The sequence below is a fragment of the Solea solea genome, chromosome 19, assembly GCF_958295425.1.
Source record: "Solea solea chromosome 19, fSolSol10.1, whole genome shotgun sequence".
Taxonomy (NCBI): domain Eukaryota; kingdom Metazoa; phylum Chordata; class Actinopteri; order Pleuronectiformes; family Soleidae; genus Solea; species Solea solea.
Genome location: NC_081152.1, coordinates 13024593 through 13042880, shown reverse-complemented (window position 1 = coordinate 13042880; position 18288 = coordinate 13024593). Strand labels below are relative to the sequence as shown.

General features: G+C 40.2%; 5 protein-coding genes across 8 annotated transcripts; 2 read left to right on the top strand and 3 right to left on the bottom strand.

The window, feature by feature from the left end:
- Positions 1 to 2630: 2630 nt before the first annotated feature.
- Positions 2631 to 4789, top strand: LOC131446711 (uncharacterized). Of its 3 annotated transcripts, none has more exons than XM_058618116.1 (2): positions 2631 to 2857; positions 3942 to 4789. In XM_058618116.1, exons 1-2 carry the CDS (start codon positions 2728 to 2730, stop codon positions 4643 to 4645), a joined length of 834 nt encoding a protein of 277 aa, XP_058474099.1. In that variant the 5' UTR covers positions 2631 to 2727; the 3' UTR covers positions 4646 to 4789. The 3 variants fall into 3 exon arrangements, with proteins under 3 accessions (XP_058474099.1, XP_058474100.1, XP_058474101.1); XM_058618117.1 differs by lacking the exon at positions 2631 to 2857 and adding an exon at positions 2896 to 3347; XM_058618118.1 differs by lacking the exon at positions 2631 to 2857 and adding an exon at positions 3365 to 3421.
- On the bottom strand, positions 4714 to 8907 carry rnf185 (ring finger protein 185). 2 transcript variants are annotated; one of them, XM_058618119.1, is made up of 6 exons: positions 8309 to 8906; positions 7225 to 7243; positions 7020 to 7132; positions 6785 to 6839; positions 5693 to 5810; positions 4714 to 5609 (listed from the first exon to the last, which is right to left on the bottom strand). In XM_058618119.1, the coding sequence occupies exons 1-6, from the start codon at positions 8485 to 8487 to the stop codon at positions 5512 to 5514; spliced, it is 582 nt and encodes a 193-aa protein (XP_058474102.1). In that variant the 5' UTR covers positions 8488 to 8906; the 3' UTR covers positions 4714 to 5511. The 2 variants fall into 2 exon arrangements, with proteins under 2 accessions (XP_058474102.1, XP_058474103.1); XM_058618120.1 differs by having other exon boundaries at positions 4883 to 5606; positions 8309 to 8907.
- A 947-nt stretch (positions 8908 to 9854) lies between these two features.
- On the bottom strand, positions 9855 to 11502 carry LOC131446440 (chemerin-like receptor 1). The gene is made up of 2 exons (XM_058617659.1): positions 11427 to 11502; positions 9855 to 11287 (listed from the first exon to the last, which is right to left on the bottom strand). The coding sequence occupies exon 2, from the start codon at positions 11274 to 11276 to the stop codon at positions 10263 to 10265; it is 1014 nt and encodes a 337-aa protein (XP_058473642.1). The 5' UTR covers positions 11277 to 11287; positions 11427 to 11502; the 3' UTR covers positions 9855 to 10262.
- A 1325-nt stretch (positions 11503 to 12827) lies between these two features.
- On the top strand, positions 12828 to 15087 carry LOC131446816 (iron-sulfur cluster assembly scaffold protein IscU-like). Its single transcript, XM_058618267.1, has 5 exons — positions 12828 to 13000; positions 13829 to 13942; positions 14183 to 14293; positions 14385 to 14463; positions 14553 to 15087. The coding sequence occupies exons 1-5, from the start codon at positions 12911 to 12913 to the stop codon at positions 14642 to 14644; spliced, it is 486 nt and encodes a 161-aa protein (XP_058474250.1). The 5' UTR covers positions 12828 to 12910; the 3' UTR covers positions 14645 to 15087.
- A 56-nt stretch (positions 15088 to 15143) lies between these two features.
- tmem119b (transmembrane protein 119b) lies at positions 15144 to 17559 on the bottom strand. Its single transcript, XM_058618266.1, has 3 exons — positions 17422 to 17559; positions 16288 to 16341; positions 15144 to 16129 (listed from the first exon to the last, which is right to left on the bottom strand). Exon 3 carries the CDS (start codon positions 16111 to 16113, stop codon positions 15238 to 15240), a length of 876 nt encoding a protein of 291 aa, XP_058474249.1. The 5' UTR covers positions 16114 to 16129; positions 16288 to 16341; positions 17422 to 17559; the 3' UTR covers positions 15144 to 15237.
- Between the last annotated feature and the right edge of the window lie 729 nt (positions 17560 to 18288).

Genomic DNA, 18288 nt, shown 5'->3' with positions numbered 1-18288 from the left:
AACACCAGCACCAATATGAGCAGCTACATGCAATGCTTATATTTCTGACCATCTCAGCCTCAGGTAGGTGATGTGACGAATCACAGCCAGATAACGCTCCATATATTGGTGCAGGAAAATATTCAGCATTTAAATTAAACACCAAAGTGTGAGGCGCAGATGTACAAGACGTTTCCCAAAGTAAATCTGAGTAATCTGAGAATATAAAACGGCTCACTACCGATTATCAAAATAGTTATTTATTGATTAATTTGGTAATTCTTGCAGCCCTGATCAGAAAATAACTGACACATGACAAAGCTATGTTAAAAATAAATGTAAAACAAATAAATTGTGCCTTTTCACCCGTTTATCATTCTTCAGAAATAGGGCTGCAGTTAACAATTATTGCCCTAATCTATTCATTTGTTTCTTCCTTTGTTTGGTCCCTAAAAGGTTGATCACTGTTTCCAAAACTTAGAAATGCTGATTCAAATGTCTTTTGTCCACAAACCAAAATGATTTTTTTAATAATTTGTCATACGGAGCAAAGAAATCAGAAAATGTACACATTGGGGGAAAAAAAACCCTGAAAATTAGAACTTGTTATAATTATAAAACCAATTAGGTGGTGAACTTAAATGTAGTTTGTAAATAATATATTGCAAAATACAGTTGAATATTAATGCTATTCCTCACTCACAGGTACGTGGAACACTATTTACTGCTGTTGACAAAGCCTACATGCACTGTGCGTTCCTTTAACACATGACATCACAGGTGATTGATTCTACAAACCTGAACTATGAGTCAAGTCAGTTTTGATGATGATAAGAGGTAGATACTGTACGTTGACCTAAGGTGGCTCCTGCTGGACAGTTTTCTGTAACCATACAAGAATTAATGCATCAGATCAGATCCAAGACCATTTCATTTTTTTAATTGTATCTTTTTGCATGCATGTCTGCTTCTGACAACCGAAAGGTAACCGGAAGGTCGCCGGTTCAAATCCCCACCCGGCCAAAAAGGGTACCCCTGAGCAAGGTACCCAACTCCCAATGCTCACCGGGCGCTACTCAGTGTGGCAGCCCACTGCTCCTAATTCTAGGATGGGTCAAAATGCAGAGGAATACTTTCCCTAAGGGGATTAATAAAAAAAATTAAACTAATTATACTTTAAATTAAACTTTATTAAAATTAAAATTAAACTTTATATTTGTATGTGACAGTTTTTTTTTAAATTATCCAAAATGTCCAGTTTAGTCTCATGGACTTTTTCTGGACATTTACCCCTATAAGTAGATATCGAGCCTTTTCACAGGTGCTAGTTTGTGCAACTGCATAAATTAGGAAGTGTGGCTGCATTCACTCAAAATCACAGAACTTTATTTTTATGTCAATTTTCAAGTCTCTGAAATGTGGCTGATTCCAACAAAAGTAAGCAAGTTGTCCTCTTGTTTCTTTTGAGATGCAAGTTTTTTCTGACTAATCGCAACATAAAATAACCAAGTGGATTAGGAAAATTATTATTTATTTAATAAGGTAAAGTATAAGGTTAACAAAATATGCAGGGACAAAAATAAAACAATGGTAACAAAATAGACTATCTCTGAGGTAAGGAGCCTTGATAAGCAGAGGTGGTGTAATTGAATAGGGTTTTTTTGGAAGTTACTGTACTTCACTACGTTGTAAGTCACATCTATTACGAAGTAAAAAAAAAAATGTTGGCCTGACAAAAAAAATTGATGAAATAAAAATTCATACACAGTAAATGAGGACAGCTGAATTGGCATTAATTAAGGTCCCTGAGTGAGTGAGAAAGTTAAAGCATTTGTGACCATTTTGACAGATGCATTATGTGTTTACATATTTTATTCTATCAGTACTTTAATTTGTAAAGGTTTGACTTTAATTATAAACAATGTGAGATTTGCTTCCCCTGACACATGAAAGCGGAAAAAGGAACTAAGAAACAAGCAAGCTACTTTTTTTACCTTGAGTAAATTTTTTAGACCAGTACTTTTACATGTTCTTAAGTAAAATGTTATCAACATAGTGGTACTTTTACTTGAGTAGAATATTTTAGTACTCTTTTAGAAGTTAGAATACTGCAGGAAATATAATGTCATATAAAGCCACTTCACACAAAAATGTAGTGGTTTTTTTGAGATAAATGTGTTATTTGATCATCAGACAGTGGATCTGAGACACATGTCTCATTCCCACAGTAACAGGAAGTTGGGATTGAAAAATTGACAAAAAGTCGACATCAAAGTCACCTTCTTCAGGGTAAATAAAAGAGCCCTACACTGCTCTTTACTGTGTTTCTATCAAGTTTTCTATCAAGAGTAAAAGACGAAGTGAAAAAAATGACCATGATTGTGCAACTTATTCATTTAATTTGGTATTCAATATATTGAAAACAAAGCAAACGAGTGTTATTTGCCACACTCGTTCTGATTTTCTCATCATGAAATATCAAAGCTAAAGAGTGCAGCATAAAATAGGTCACATGAACTGTTTTTGATGGAGATGGTCATGGGGTCCAGTGCAGAGTGTAGTCGTGCGCCCCCCAGTGTCGAAAATACGAAACTACACAGACCACCTGTGAACGGCGGCGCGACACAACGCGGCAAAAGGCTCCGCCACTCGCGATAACTCGCGTTGCGTTGGCGCAGCAGCTGGGCGGAAAAGGCGGGAGACGCCTGCCGCTTCCGCGTCCGCGCAGCACCAACTCACGGGGGCAAAATGGACGAAAAGTTAATATTGTCTGTGTTTAATTACCCAGAGCTATATAATGTCACTTTACCGAATTACCGCTGCACAGAAAGTCGAACAAATGCCTGGCGAAACATCAGCATTGTGCTCGGACTCCCGTGTAAGTATTTGAGCGTTATTTTTGTTTATCACAACTTTATTTGTCAGTTATTCTCCGCTACGCCGATATTAGCGGGGGCGAACTAACAGAGGAATTGGACAACACGTGTGCTCCTTGCACTGAAAGGAATCCCACGCGTCCCGTGCTGATGTTTCGTGATTTTTGTGTGCATTTAACTCCTCGCGGTGGTTGTGGCTGTAGCCGCGCGCACCGTGCTAGCGGTAGCCGCCGCTACTCGTACGCCTAGGCCGCGCCGCGCTGCGCTGTATCGGACGGCGAGGTCCCGCACCGCACTGCTCTACTGCGCCGCTAGCCGCGTGACGAGCACCACACACGGCACCGCGGAGGAGGAGAAAACTGTCCACGGAGCTTCTCAGTCACGCACCGCGACGTATATTATGAACTGACAGGCGATTGGAAGCGGCAGTGGCGGAGCCAGCGGCAGCCGCATGGAGACCGCCATGACACAACGCTGCTTCATAGTCAGGCAGTAAAACTAACCGTTATACTTCCGTCACATTTGCGCTTTGAATACACTGTATGATTTCAGCAGCTTTGTTTAGGGTAAAAATAATAATAATCAACCATTGACTAGGTTTGGTGTTTAGAGTGGACAATTATTTTATTTGTGCAGAAAAGCAGCAGACAATCATTTATTTTTAACCAAAACCTAAGTGCTAAAGATTTGACCCTTCGTCATAATATGAACTATTTGATTTATCAAAATAAAATGAAAATTTGACTGAAAGTAAATTATATTATTATAGTATTTATTTGCAATTATTATGTTTTGTTACAGCAGTTAAGTAAAAAAAATGTAGCAATGAAATATTTAAGAGAATAAAAACATAACTTCTCAGCTATACAAAGATTAAGGATTAAACTATTAAAATAGAATAGAAAAACAGTGCATGAGTGCAATGTTTTTCAGACAAACGTTTAACTATTTACTAACAAATTGGTTTATCACTCATAGTAAACACCTCCGTGTCCAGAATGCTTTGTTTGTCTCTGAACATTCTTGGGGACTAATCAGGAGAATCATGTGATTTACACACTTGTTTTTTTTTTTTTTACTTTTCAGCTGACGAGTGCAAAAGAAAATGGAAGAACATGAGGGACCGGTACTTGAAGGAAGTGCGGATGGAGATCAAAAGCAAAAAGCAAGGGGAGATTGTACCCAGCAGATGGAAGTACAGACAGCTTATGAACTTTATTGCACCCTTTGCTGGCTCGAGATGTGGAATGCTTGACCTGTGTGGCAACGATGACGACGACCATGACCATCATGACAACGAGTCTGGCAGTGTGGAGGGAGAATCCACATCACCTGAAACGGCCAAGGTGCCGCAGTCCATCATGAAGGGCCCCGTGTGTCAACCTGACCTCAAGCCTCAGGTCTCGTTTGTGTCGCAGGTCCCATCAATGTCTCAGGAGTCACAGATGGTGCAGTTTGCCGCTATGGCGAAGTTGCCGTCAAGCCCCACCATCAGCAAAACTGGACGAAAACGACGCCTGGTGCAAGATTCGCTTTCATCGCCGCCTTCTCAAAATTCTCAATCCCCAACAAAATGGCTAGTGAAAGACAATGGCACAGCATTTCCCACCAGGCCCCGAGATGAGGATGAACTGTTTTTGCTGAGCTTTGTCCCTGCTCTGAAGCGACTCGCTCCACAGAAAAGGTGTGAGACAAAAATAAAGATCCAGCAGATTATGTATGAAGCAGAGTTCAACATTGCAAAGTCAGAATGCCACGAGAAACACACGGAGCAAGAAACACCGGACTAGATCAAACTTACTTTTTTTTTTATACTTTATTTTTGATTTCTATAAAACTCTTCCACAGATTGACGAAAATATTTGTTTTTCCTTTTTTGTACAGCATAAAGTGGGTGAGTGTGAATGAATCGTTCGGCTTTTCAACAGATCTCATTGAAGTATTTTTGTGTTTGATTTGAAACTGACACCATCAACACTTTACCAACATCTTCATTTGCATAGCTTTGATTTCACCATGTGAATTCATATTAGGAAAAAATATTTCATGTCAAAGGATCAAAATTTATTTCATCTCTGTAGTACAGTATCTTACATTTAATTACAGCAACACAAGGCAAAAAAAATAAAATGCTGAGAGAGGGTATTTAGAAAGAAATACTGCTTCATAAATTTATATTTTCCCATACTTATATGCATCAAAAGAGAACCAAAATAAAAAGACAATTTCACACAGAAAATTCTGATGACAAAGTGTAAATTGTATGTAAAGGTAGCACTCGAAAATAATGTTAAAGGTCATTAGTGAACAGAGTCATGGCGTAAGAGTTAGCAGATTTTCATCACACATCTCAGGAGGTTGCTGAGAGACACTTTCACAGATTACAGTAGGAAAAGCACATGTGATTGTTACAATATTAACTGTCAACTGGGGCAAATCAAGAATTCTATTGTGGAAAATCCCATGTGGAAACCAATGAAATGTGGTTTTGGGTAAAGAAAGAAAAAAAATAAAAATAAACCCCTTTACATTCTTCCATGAATGGTGAGGTGAAACAAAATAAATCATGCACGAAATCAGAATCACATTTGCACAACGCTGATGATGTGTCTTATCATGTCTACCATCAAATGTTAAGGCGTCGCCATGCATGCGTTCACGCAATCAGCAGCCAAAACATAATCCCCAGAGCGACAAAGAGGAAGAGTCGAGACAGAAACTGTTCATCTGTGTGCTGTGGCGTGCCAGGGGCTGCTGTTGGGGAAGTGGTTTAAAATGGGTTATTTGATAATACCGATAAAAGTTGAATATATGTGGTGTGTAAAAATCACACATACCTGGAGGAGGTCTGCCATCATTGATGTTGAAAGCTGTAGCAAAAATACCAAACGGAAAGGCACCAATTCCAAATGACATTTGGAAACCCCCGTCTCCAAAGCCGAACCCTTGAAATCCCTGAAAAACAACATCAGTGTGGTTTGTTTTTTTATGTCCGACCATGTTTTCAGATCTAATTGTACAGCTTATGACATAGTTAGTCAGATGTGACGCAACACGCAATGCAATTTGAGGTCAATCTCAAGAGAAACCTCTTGCAACGCAGCACTTGGCATTTAATAGATCCCAGAGGGAAATGTCCTTTTGTCAATACGGAAGCCCAACACTGCACCTCATTACTCGCCTTCTGTGTGATAGTTTCATCATGAAAGTGTAAGATTACTTAAAAATGGGATAAGCAATGTTGGGGAATGATTTGAAAACCAACAAAAGAACACCCCTTAATTCAGTGCCACGTGAGAAGCTCCACAGCCCAATGTTAATGTGAGCAGAGAAATTATGACATTATCTTGTCTGAAACATAACAGGTGATGCTCCTACGTGTTTTAATAGGAGTAGTAAATGAGGAAGAACCAGGATCATCTTACAATTAGCATAAACTGTTGACAATGCCTATTTAAATTGCTGTGGCTCTGGCTCAGAGACACCCCCTCAGAATATACACTAAATCTGTGTATGAATTTGACAGAAATTGTATTGAATTGAATTGAATATACTTTATTAATCCCTTGCGGGAAATTCTTTCGTCACAGCGCTCCAGTGTACAAAGGTAACGAATGTTATAGCAGAAACGAATCTTATAGCAGCAATTTTGAAAATTACAAAGTTATAAACTATAAGAATAAGTAAGAATAAAACGAAGAATAAAATTAAAAAGTTACAAGAATACGAATAAAATATGGATTACACTGCCATAACTTTTACATCTGATTTTGAACTGACAGATTACATAATGCTGCTTGATATCCAGCACAAAATTATCCATCCATCATCTACCGCTTTATCCTCCACAGCAGGGCCGTGGGGGGTGTTGTGCCAATCTCAGCTGACATAAGGCAATTAGTTACTAACATGGAAGTTAAAGTACTTACACCACGGTTTTCTGGTTCAGGCCGTTGCCCTTGTGGTCGGGGAGGTGTTCTTTCTCTGTAAAACCAAAAAAAGTATATTGTTAACAATGCTGTTTTAATGACCCTCAAGCTAGTATTGAATATTGCAATACAAGGGAACATGCTCAACACAGCAGTATTACACAGGTTACTGTGATTTCATAATATGTGAAATTTAGAGTCAACCTGACCTGTAAAAGGACACAACAGTACCAACCTGGGGTCTTGTTGACCTGTGCTTCCCCTCCCATACAAGGGGATAACTTTGTCTCGACTGATGCCAGCTTTACACACTGGACACACTTGTCTGGTCGGTTTGGTCTCCAACCACTGCACAAACACAAAGGCGTATCAAGGTGCTGCCCTCTGATTGGCATTTGAATGAAAACGATGGTGAGGAGGAAAACAAAGGTTCAACTTACCTGATGCAAACATGGCCAACTGCTCAGGAGGAGATGCAAAGGAGGAGAAGAGGTGTAATTAGTGGAAAAGTCACAAATTTTGCGTAATAAAATTCATACAGTACATGAGTAGTTAAAGTTTTTTCTAAATGCTCAAAAGAGGCTTGATAGACTACACCAAATAAGACATTATTATTTATCTGAAATATTTCAACGATTACTTAGGAAATGCTTGACTGGGTCTCTGGGATATTTTTTTAAATGTACTACAATTTATTGAAATAAACCAGCAATATTAACTCTAATTCTAGAAAAAATATTTCTAAGATCGGAAATAGCGATATCATTTGGTAAAAGTAGTTTTCATTCTGAATGAGTGCAGACATGTTTACAAGCGTTTTACATATGGCTGGATTAATATATTCCAGCAGCCAATAATATTTTCCATCCACATGATGTAAACGTGCATCTTTTTTTCACAGCACTATTCAGCTATGAACCAGATTAATTGTTTTGTAAAAAAGTATATTGTATTAATTAGCAGAGTTAGGTCAAAATGATCCAACTAATTTAATCTGATCTAATAAATCATAATTTTGTCTTAATATAATAACATCCTACTGGACATATTATAGGGGGGTGGGTGAAAAAAATCTATTTGCTGATGTATTGTTGTCCTTCCTCATGCAATACGATAATCGATACACCAGGGCAAATATCACAACCTTATTTCATTAATTAAGGTGCTCGAAAGTAAACAGTCCCTGCCACTTTGCTACTTGATGTCTCTTCTTGCAGTGCTGCTCAAATAAACAAGGGAAACTGTGGTGGAAGTTACCTGGCCAAAGAGGGAGAAGAGGGAGTTTACAGCGGGACAATATCAGAAAATCCACATTCAATACACAGACGTTATGCACTTTGTTCTCTATGTTGTGAAGAAATAGAGAAATCCTTGTTTTCCTCAGTTAGACCAATATGTATCACTACATGCTTGTCTTGCAATATAACGATCATCACAGAATCGTTGTATCGTGATATTATTGGTATCGTAGACCATGTATCGCGAGGTACCTTGTGATTCCCACCAATAATAAGTCTCACATACCAGAACAGATGTCCACACAAGCTGATCACAGCGTCCTTGGCAGTGTCCAGACATATGTTGCACTCGAAGGTGCTGTCCTGGTTGCCGCCGTCGGCTGCAGCTGAGCTGCTGGAGCCGGGACTCGGGTTGTCAGAGGCCGCAGAAGAGCCGGAGGCTTGAGGAGGCGCAGCGGTGGCCATTTAGACACAAGCCCGCTAGGCAAGAAGGCACAGGTGGGGTGACTCCTCCGCTGGCATCCAGCGGTTCAAAATAAGAACATGTGGAGGACCACGATGTAGGGTAGTGGCTTTTCCAAACGAATGAAGACGGGACCCTCAACTTAAATTGTGAAATTGTTTAAATATGGAAGTAAATCACCAGACCCATGAGCTGCTAGCTACGGCGAGCTAAGCTGCTAAAGTTGGCGAGCGGAAGAGCGAGAGCACAGCTTAACCGAGCACAGAGCAGCGAACAACACGCTCAAAAGAGATTTCTAACTGACAGGTGTTTTGTTTTTTTTCATTGACACTTCAGAGAAGTTGGGAAAATATCCTAACAGCTGGTTGCATCGTCACACATCCGCAACCGAGAAGTAGATCCTGAACTGAAAATAGGGGCGTGGTTAACTTGCTGCGCTAGTCATGGCGTGAGTGGTTTCACTGCTGCCCTCAGTTTAGTCTGTTTTCACTGCTGCCCTCAGTTTAGTCTGTTTCACTGCTGCCCTCAGTTTAGAGTTTAGTCTGTTTCACTGCTGCCCTCAGTTTAGTCTGTTTCACTGCTGCCCTCAGTTTAGTCTGTTTTCACTGCTGCCCTCAGTTAAAAAATAAATCACATGTATAGGTCCATTGTGTAACATTTAGGGGAGTTATAGTGGCAGAAATTGAATAAACTACAAGAAGCATGTTATCAATATATAATACCTTCAAAAATAAAAAATCAATTGAATTGAATTAATGAATTATTAGAAGCTTTATTGTGATGAAAAACAATTAATCAGGGCAAAATGTGCAGTAGTTTATTTGTTTTTTAATGGTTGACAGGCCTATAGTTAGTGTATAATCAATCTAGCGATGACAGTATCTAGTCACCATTTTCGGAAATTACTGTAGATTAAACACAGTCAAGGTAGATCATGCATAGATCAAAGGTATTTCTTATTGCTTCTAATTTTTGCTCTAGCAATGAAATCCAATTAGTATTTATTTGTTATTCACCTACTAACAGAGGAACACAGAGACTGACGTGTGGACTCAAAGAAATTGGGAATGAGGTTCATTTTGTGTCCTATTGTCTCATTTACAAGGACAAGTGCATTTTGTAAAATGATATTTTGTAAAATGCCATTCCTACATGCTGAGTTCTTTTGCTTTGATGATAATGAAAACATTGACTTGTGCTTCAGGAAAGGGGAGGCGTGGCAGAGAAGCTTAAAACAAAGCTGGAAATTGAGCTGAAACCTTTGCACTAATGAAATATTGGATGAACCGCCGTATCTAGACCTTTTCGGGTGTCTTATGAACCCATGAGAGTTGGGCACTTGCATTTGAATAAATAATCAACCAATCAATACAGAAAATGTTTAATAATTTTGACTTTAGTTAGTATAAAATAACACAAATGCAATGAAAAACACAACACTGGAAGGTTACAGTTTAAATGTCCTAATTTGATAAATTATAAAATTATAAAAAGGTTACAAATCAAATATTTGATTCAATTCATTTGTTCCATGTGGGCAAATTTAAAGCCAATTTGCAAACATGACGCAAAAGCAAATCATCCACAGACACAAACCTTTTAAATGCAAAATATATAAATATCTGAACTTAAAGGTTTTTTATTATTATTGTCACTGACCATTCCGACATAGGTGAAGTTTGTCCAAGTGTATACAGATGCATCAAGATCTAAGTTTATTACATATGACTTGAAATCTACTAGGTCTTAAAACCCATTATCTAGATGACGCCTAACACTAATTCTGGAAGATGTCCATTGACTTAGACCTTGAGTGATTTAAACCTGTGCGAAAATCTTCTATCATTGCCTCCTCTATCCTGGATGTCAAAGTTCTCTTAAGGGTTTGTTTGAAGTCGTTACCAACAAAGACGTATAGAAATGGGGATATAAAGCTGTTTGCTGCTGCCAGGGTGGCTCCCACCTTCAGTCCAGCTTGGAGAACATGCAGCCTGTGGTTCTTCAAGTCTAACTCCAAAAGAACAAAGGTATGGTAGGGGACACAGCAGATGAAAAATGAAAAGATGAGTGCCACCATGACTTTGTAAGGCTTTGTCGATTTGATGGTCAAACTTCTGAGCTTCACACCAAGCACAGAGCAGCAGCAGACAATCATTAGGAAAGGAATCAGGAACCCGCAGATGAATCGAGTCAGAGCCACTGCCTTGTGTCTAGAATGGTCCATATAATCAGAGTAGCACTGAATGACTGAGCCATGGACCGTGGTTTGTTTGAAGATCACTGAGGGCAACGTTAGGAGTGCGGAGAGGAGCCACATGAGGACGACAACTCCAAACGCTTTTCGCACAGTCCGATGATTATGTGACCAAACGGGAAATAAAATCATTATACAGCGATCGGTGCTGATCAGAACTAACAGAAACACGCTGCTGTGCATATTGAGGAACAGGACGGAGGAGGTGATCTTGCACAAGAGAAGTCCAAAAGGCCAGTGAGAAGTTATCATGTAGAATACTTCCAGTGGCAGAAATGCACAGAACAAAAAGTCTGAAATGGCCAGACTGACATACCAGGTGTTGATGACTGTTCTTTTCATTTTCCAGCCACAGATCCAAATCACCAGTGAATTCCCTCCAAGGCCAACAACAGTTATGAGGATATTGAAAACCACAAGGACGTGTGTCAAAGAAGACTGGGAATTGTTGAAATTCAGTACTCCAACTGTAGTGTTGGTGTTCTCAGTTTCATTGTCAGGAGTGTAATCATCGTATGAAATATAATCCACCTCCATGCTTGTTTTTCCTGTAAGATTATTAAACACAATGTCATTTTTTTAAAACAGACATAAACACAATACGAAAGCAACTTAACCTTTTTTACAACATTGTGAAAATATTGTTGATTAAGCTGTCAAATTAATAAGATGTTATTTAGTACTCACGGTAGTCAGAGGGAAAGAACAGTCAGTTTACTAGTTGGTGAAAACCTCACTGTTGGATACAACTACTCAATTCCCTTTTCTGGGCACGGACCACAATGACGAAAATGACAATGCAGTGGAACAAAAGGGAGCTTTTAGTGTCCACCTATCACAGATAGTAGTGTGGGTGAGAGCATTCTTAGCTATTTGGTTTGTTACAGGCGGTGAGAAGTTAACTTAAAAAGTAATGATTTTTTCCCCTGAAGCTTTTAAGATGATTTTTCAAGTCTTATAAAACCCAACTGTTGTAATCTCACCAGAGGATCGTCTTCTCACACTGACACAAGGAGACAAACCACCAGTTCACTTTTTCACATACTGTTGGTACACTGCATACTTAAACAAAAAAACAAATGAATCATGTATATGTATATATGTATATATATATGTATAAGTGTATTTATGTATGTGTATATGTGAAATATATATGTGTGTGTGTGTGTGTCAATACCAATACCCTCTTCGAATCATGTTTTTATTGCCTCAGTAAGCATTTTTGTTCACTTCCCTAAAACATCATATGATCCACTAATGCAATAGCACTGACTTACATCCTCTCTTATACATGTGTCTTTTTGTTTGCTTTTATTATGAAACAAACAATGTAAAATATATCAAAGACAATGAAAACTAGATTAAAATGCAACTGCTACATGAGTAAAAGTACAGACCTATTACCATGAAATATCCTAAAGCATAGTTTTGTATGGGGGAGTCACTTTTTTAAAGGGCAAATTATCGAGACTCACTTCACGGAATAAAGTTAATTTGTTCTTATAAAGTTTACAAAGGTTATGGGTTTTGACAGTTTTTTTAAATTTGTACATTCACACATTGAAGAGACCAAAACAAATGTTTTTTTCCTTAAAACTTTGGATTTGTGAATAAAAATGTTACTATAATATATAAATTACTCAAATAGAATTGTGAATTAACCTTTCTTTCAACATCAGTGAATCCAAACAATACATCTCTCCATAAAATCGAGAATTGGGGGTAAATATGATGAACTATATGTCGTGAATGTTTACTCCAAAGTCTTGATGTATTGCCTTATCTTTGTTCTACACTTGTGAATGTTCTTGTGTCGTGTGTCACTCTGCCCCACAATGCATTGCGTGTTTATATAACGGTCTAGCAGTGAAGCCCCAAAATCAGCCTACTGTACCTTTTAAGAGTGAGAACAAGATCTAATCACTTGTACAAAAGTTGGCTTCGGTCTTACTTGAAATTAAAGCTTAGAACATTGGGTGCATGGACTGTGACTATTGATATGTTGTATAAATGAGATGTGAACTATTTTGAAAGACTTTATTTTGATTGTGTAAGCCGAGCATGCGCAGATGATGTTTAAGTTGACCCCGCCCCCTCACAACGCCGGACAGGAGAAGCTAACGCTACCATTGCCCTTCTCTCAAACTGCGTCATTCCAGCGGTCTCGCAACATGGCGAGTAAGTGTCTCAGCTCTCTGTCTCTGCTCTCCAGACGGCTCTCTGCTCCTGAATTCACCACTCGATGCTGTTACCACAAGAAGGTAAGCTGGAGGGGCACAGCTTCTGTAAAAGGGGACGGGTGACGGTGTGTTATTAGCTGCTGTTGTGACCTTTGTTTACAGTCATAACAAGTGAGCAAGTACAGTTTGGTAACAGGCACCTGGTTCAGGTATGAGGCTAGTTAACCACAAGAAGCGAACAGAACTCCTTTATATCCCAAGTGTTTATAAATACCATTTTATATCTTAGTTAGTTTAAACTATAATTCCACGTTACACTTTAAGCGTTTGCTTTTATGTCCCAGGTCACCCCTTGTGTGACAGAAACAACAAACAGTCTCGAAATTTTACATCACGTGTCACATAAGTTGTAAAAAATTGAATCACATTAGATAAATACATTGTGACAGTCTAAAATGCACTGAAAAAGATCACAAGTATTTGTATAAATCCCAAATCATCTGAAATGTTGTGTATTTACATGAAATATTACTTTTTTTATGAACATGCACTTCTGTTTCAATGTCCAGCAAGTTTATGTTGCCTTAGTCAGAGTGACTCAGCCGGAACGAGTGGAAGAGGACAGGATGGCGAGGTTCATATAGGGGACAATGAAATTCAGTCCTAATCTGTTTATGTTGGTGTCCCGTGTGTAATGGAGGAGACTCATTGTCATGTAACAGCGATGAACAATAAATGTGGACATTGTGTGATTGTAGTAGGATGAAAGAGAAGCATTCCAGGATATGAATGTGGTCGGAATTCTTGTCCTTTATTTAAGTATCAGGATATATTGTCAAATATTTGATAAAGTGCACCTCCACTGCATTGTTTTCCTAACACAGTGTTTCCCTCCGCTCTTATTTGAAGGTGGTCGATCATTATGAGAACCCAAGAAATGTGGGCACTCTGGACAAAAACTCGAGGAATGTTGGGACAGGCTTGGTTGGAGCGCCAGCCTGTGGAGATGTGATGAAACTCCAGGTAACAAATAAGGAGGGTATTCAGCCTTTTGTCTACACAAAGAGTGGATTATAATAACACAGCACGCACTGATACACAAAACAATGGTCCCAGATTTTAGATTACTTAGTTAAACATTGCTGTAGAGCATTTCCTGTTATCAGTTGGGTAAACACACTCTCTATATTGAAAATAAATAGAGAGTTTGTTTCCTGTCCTCTTGTATTTTAGTAAAACTGTAAAAACCCTTAATTTTGACAGATTCAGGTGGATGACCAGGGGAAGATTGTGGATGCCAGGTTCAAAACCTTTGGCTGCGGCTCTGCTATTGCCTCCAGCTCTCTGGCCACTGAGTGGGTGAAGGGCAAATCTGTGAGTTAACACAATGCACACACGACATTTCCTTTACACTTAAGCTCACTTTTTTGGTTACATGAGCCTCAACTTGTGCTTTCCTTTTCAGGTGGACGAAGCTTTGACAATAAGGAACACCGACATTGCCAAAGAGCTCTGTCTTCCACCAGTTAAACTCCACTGCTCCAGTAGGTTTTTCAGTGGATTCCCCTTCTCCAAGCTTTTCCACACATGTTCTCATGTGTGTATTCAATCTGTATTTCCTGTTTCTCCCCAGTGCTTGCAGAGGACGCCATCAAAGCTGCCCTGGCTGACTATCGGCTCAAGCAGCAGGACGGCCAGCAGGAGGCAGTCAGTGCCAGCAGTTAAAGCAATCACTCCGAGCTGGACGTCACTGCTCGTTTCCTGCTGCCAGGAGGAAAAGAAGAGAAGCAGTAATCCACTTAACTGCAGTTCTGACAGACGCACACGAAACATGTTTATGACACGCACAACGTCACCAACTCTCTGTAGCAGTGTGTCGTCGGGCTTAGTCTGTGGTCCTCTAACCCTGTACAGTTAAACTTTAGCCTGTCACCTAAACGCACAATTTAAGCACTGTTTGAGTTACTGGTACAATGACTTCAGGGGTTTGTATTGAAAGGTGAGATGAATAGTTTGAGCTGTTTATGTATCCGTGTCTGCACCCTAAACACTGACAGATTATATGTACAGTTCAGCAAAGTGGCTTAAAACAATGAGAGGTTCAACTGGTTTTATTTGGAAATTCTGTGTTTTTAGTTTCCCTGCTGCAATTAAAAATTTCAATCATGTTTTGTTCTGAGTGGAATGTATGACTTTGCGCACACACAAAAATGAGTGGAAACTGTTCTCTGTAAATCTGCAGATACATTTGAGGTTTATTTTACAAATTGCCACACGTGGATTCAAAGCAGTAGTCTGTTCACAGTACTTTTGAGGAGTTAGAAAGCAGTTTTCTCTCCTTCGATCAGCTGAAGTGTAGCAGAATCATTGTGAATGTGCAGAGAGGAGGGCCGGAGACTCCTGCCAATCAAAGGTGCCTGGGAATCATCTTTGTCTGGTTGAGGCTGCTCTGAATCATCTTCCTCTGGTCGAGGCTGCTCTGGAGGAATCTGCTCTGTGCCGCCTCCTGCTGTGGGTGCTTCGTTGTCGGAGAGTTCACAAGGCGCCTTCTCCTCGGGGAAACGTGGTAGCTGTTGATCCAGGATGTTGCCATGTGGTTTAAGGCTGTCTTCAGGACTGCGGTCTGCTACTTTCTGACTGTTTTCACTTCCTTCTGCGGCATCAGCAGATTTGTTTGGCGTGCGCAGGCTCTTGGCAGCCCTCATGATGTCTGCTTGGAGCTGCTTGTGAGAGTCCACTGGCTCACTTTCCTGCTTAGGAGATGGTTTTTCTGGCACTTCATGAAAGGGCTTAGCTCCTCCAGTTTTGTCCCTGTGGTCCACATACATCTTTGTAGGGAAGGAGGAAGGGTAGTAGGCATTGACCTTTCTCCTGCGGCTCATGAATATGGCTCCACAGATGGCGAGGAAGACAAGGAGGGTGAAAGAGGTTGTGACGAGGATGAGGAGCATGTTCTCCTCCAGAAAGTTCACAACCTGGCTCAAGAAGTCCGTTTCCACGAGGGTGTGGCCGACAGGTGTGGTGTGGTACTCGTAGAAAAGGGAGGTGGTGGGCATGGAGGAAGCAGAGCTACTGAGGTCTTCCTCATCTGCACTTCCCTCTAGGGAACTGTAAAGAGACTGAGGTGTAGCCAAACTGCTGCTGAGGCAAAGCACCAGGCACATGCCAATCTGATGAAGGGCCATCGGGAGCATGGTTTCCCCGCAGGATCTGTAAATAAACGAAATGTCAGTCACTTACATGTTTGTGAAGATAGTTTGTGCCGCTCATGTTTGCCATCACATTTAAGTCAAAGTGCACAACATCTGTTTTCTCCTCATGATCTTCAAAACTATCTTACAACCTAATCACCACTCAGACTATATTACCTGAATCTTCACACTTCTCTGACCATTTGGATGAAATCTGGAATGTCCAGGTTTCTGCGGAAAAAAAACAATAAAATATCTTTCATCCATCTTTCAATTCAATTTTATTTGCACAGTGCCGAATCACAACATACATTATCTCAAGGCACTGGACAGAGACAACATCATCGAGTGCAGAGAAACCCAACAATTCACACAATGAGCAAGCGCTAGGCATCAGTGGAGAGAAAATAACTGACAGAACCGGACTCAAAGATGTGTTGCCATCTGCCTCGACCGATTGGGGTGAAAGGAAAAAATGGGGGACAGAGGAGAGGTAGAGACAGAAGAAAGAGACAAGGAGCATATATACAACAATTGTGTCAAGTTATAGGTTTAGACAAGACAGTTCTGAGTCAGTGATAACATGTTTATGGAACTACAAAGTCATTTATGTAAGCAGCACCAGAGATTGTTGACCAAAACTATATTAAATGTTCCTTACTTTAATGAGATAGCTAAGTATGCAAATCCACAAATATATATTTTATCACATTCTCAGATTGTTATCAGAAGAGAGTCCGAAGTTTCTGGAGAAAAACATGCAACTTTAAACAGTTAAACAAGCAGCCCAAATTCAAATCAAAACTGTCATGGCTGAAATAAAGCTTTAAACACAGCATTAGTCTGTTACAGTCAGTCTGCGTTATTCTGATCCATGCGCCGCTGCATCTGCGTGCAAGCTGTGCCAAATGAAACTCCACTCTCATCTGGAGAAAGGAATGGTGGGAGTTTTTTTTTTGTTGTTTTTTTTTAAATTTTCCTCCAAAGTAATTGATCTCCTACTCACCTCTGACCAAATAAAGGCCACACATACTCAGACAAAAACTTAAACCAAACACAATAACATGTAACCATGACCTAAACCCTGTCCTCCTAAGCTGACTGACAAAATATCATCTTCTGCATCACATTCCATTCTTTCCCGAGGCTGGAAGCTGCTCTGAAGGCATCATGAGGTCTGTCACATCACACACCTTCAACATGATGTGGTCAAGAAACCCCCCATTCCACCTAAGGGCACCCCAGTCAGTGGTATAAACTAAATAAAGAGGAAGAGCTCCCGCACATGAACTGATGGAACATTTTACTCACCATTCACAGTAGGACTCGTGTCTGATGGAGGAGGATGGATGAGTGAAAGCAGTCTGGAAAAAGTGAACTGAGAAAGCGAGAGAGCACAGAGCACACAGCACAGAGCACAGAGCACAGAGCCACGCCACTTCTGCAGTTTCAGATTTCAGGCTGTAGGTTTGTCTGGATAGTTAAGAAAATAACCAAGAGGACAAATCCCTCCTTCTGCCTCCCCTCTGTTCTCCTCCCACCCCCCCTTCTCTTTCCCCCGAGAGTGTCTGCTGCTGGAGTCTCGGCCTTGCACACAGATTGTTCTTGTTATAGGCTGGAGTTTATTATGAGCTGTGGGGGCAGGGTCGTCTCCTTGCACCCTCCTGTGTCAATAACTGGATGTGTCAGACAATCAAAATGAAAATAAACACTAAAAACAACCTTAAACACCATGAACTTCACTATTCACTATTTCTCCTGGCATTCTTTCCCTGACCAGTGGCCTGGTGGCCTCTTTCCCTGTAACCCCTTACGCCGCCGCTGACACTGATGACTAACAGCACACCACCTCTTTGTAAAAAACACAGGAGTCAGAGAGTGGTTTGTACCAGTGACTGGTTAATACAGGAAGAGGTTAATGTTTCCTGTGCTGATGGCCAGGAGAGGAGGGGGGGGGGGGGGAGTGGGCCACAAAGAGACCGTTAGAAACAACGTGGTGGTGTGTTGGTTTTTCTTCAGAGTCGAGCAATTAAACTCACATGGTGTGTGTGACCACTTAAGGGAGTGTGACAGTGGACTGCATGAGTGAGCATTGTGTATATATATATATAGTATTATTATTGATGTATCATCTATGGGGAAATGTACATTGTTACAGCAGCAAAGACAGTAAAGATA

What these genes read in the sequence shown, in the direction of transcription:
- tmem119b (XM_058618266.1), bottom strand. Translation starts at nt 16,113, where the DNA reads ATGCTCCCGATGGCCCTTCATCAGATTGGCATGTGCCTGGTGCTTTGC.
- LOC131446816 (XM_058618267.1), top strand. Translation starts at nt 12,911, where the DNA reads ATGGCGAGTAAGTGTCTCAGCTCTCTGTCTCTGCTCTCCAGACGGCTC. An exon ending in GATGCTGTTACCACAAGAAG is followed by an intron (nt 13,001 to 13,828) that starts GTAAGCTGGAGG and finishes TCTTATTTGAAG; the next exon opens with GTGGTCGATCATTATGAGAA. An exon ending in AGTGGGTGAAGGGCAAATCT is followed by an intron (nt 14,294 to 14,384) that starts GTGAGTTAACAC and finishes TTTCCTTTTCAG; the next exon opens with GTGGACGAAGCTTTGACAAT.
- rnf185 (XM_058618119.1), bottom strand. Translation starts at nt 8,487, where the DNA reads ATGGCCACCGCTGCGCCTCCTCAAGCCTCCGGCTCTTCTGCGGCCTCT. An exon ending in ACAGGTCAACAAGACCCCAG is followed by an intron (nt 6,840 to 7,019) that starts GTTGGTACTGTT and finishes TTGGTTTTACAG; the next exon opens with AGAAAGAACACCTCCCCGAC. An exon ending in TGATGGCAGACCTCCTCCAG is followed by an intron (nt 5,610 to 5,692) that starts GTATGTGTGATT and finishes CTTCCCCAACAG; the next exon opens with CAGCCCCTGGCACGCCACAG.
- LOC131446711 (XM_058618116.1), top strand. Translation starts at nt 2,728, where the DNA reads ATGGACGAAAAGTTAATATTGTCTGTGTTTAATTACCCAGAGCTATAT. An exon ending in CATTGTGCTCGGACTCCCGT is followed by an intron (nt 2,858 to 3,941) that starts GTAAGTATTTGA and finishes TTTACTTTTCAG; the next exon opens with CTGACGAGTGCAAAAGAAAA.
- LOC131446440 (XM_058617659.1), bottom strand. Translation starts at nt 11,276, where the DNA reads ATGGAGGTGGATTATATTTCATACGATGATTACACTCCTGACAATGAA.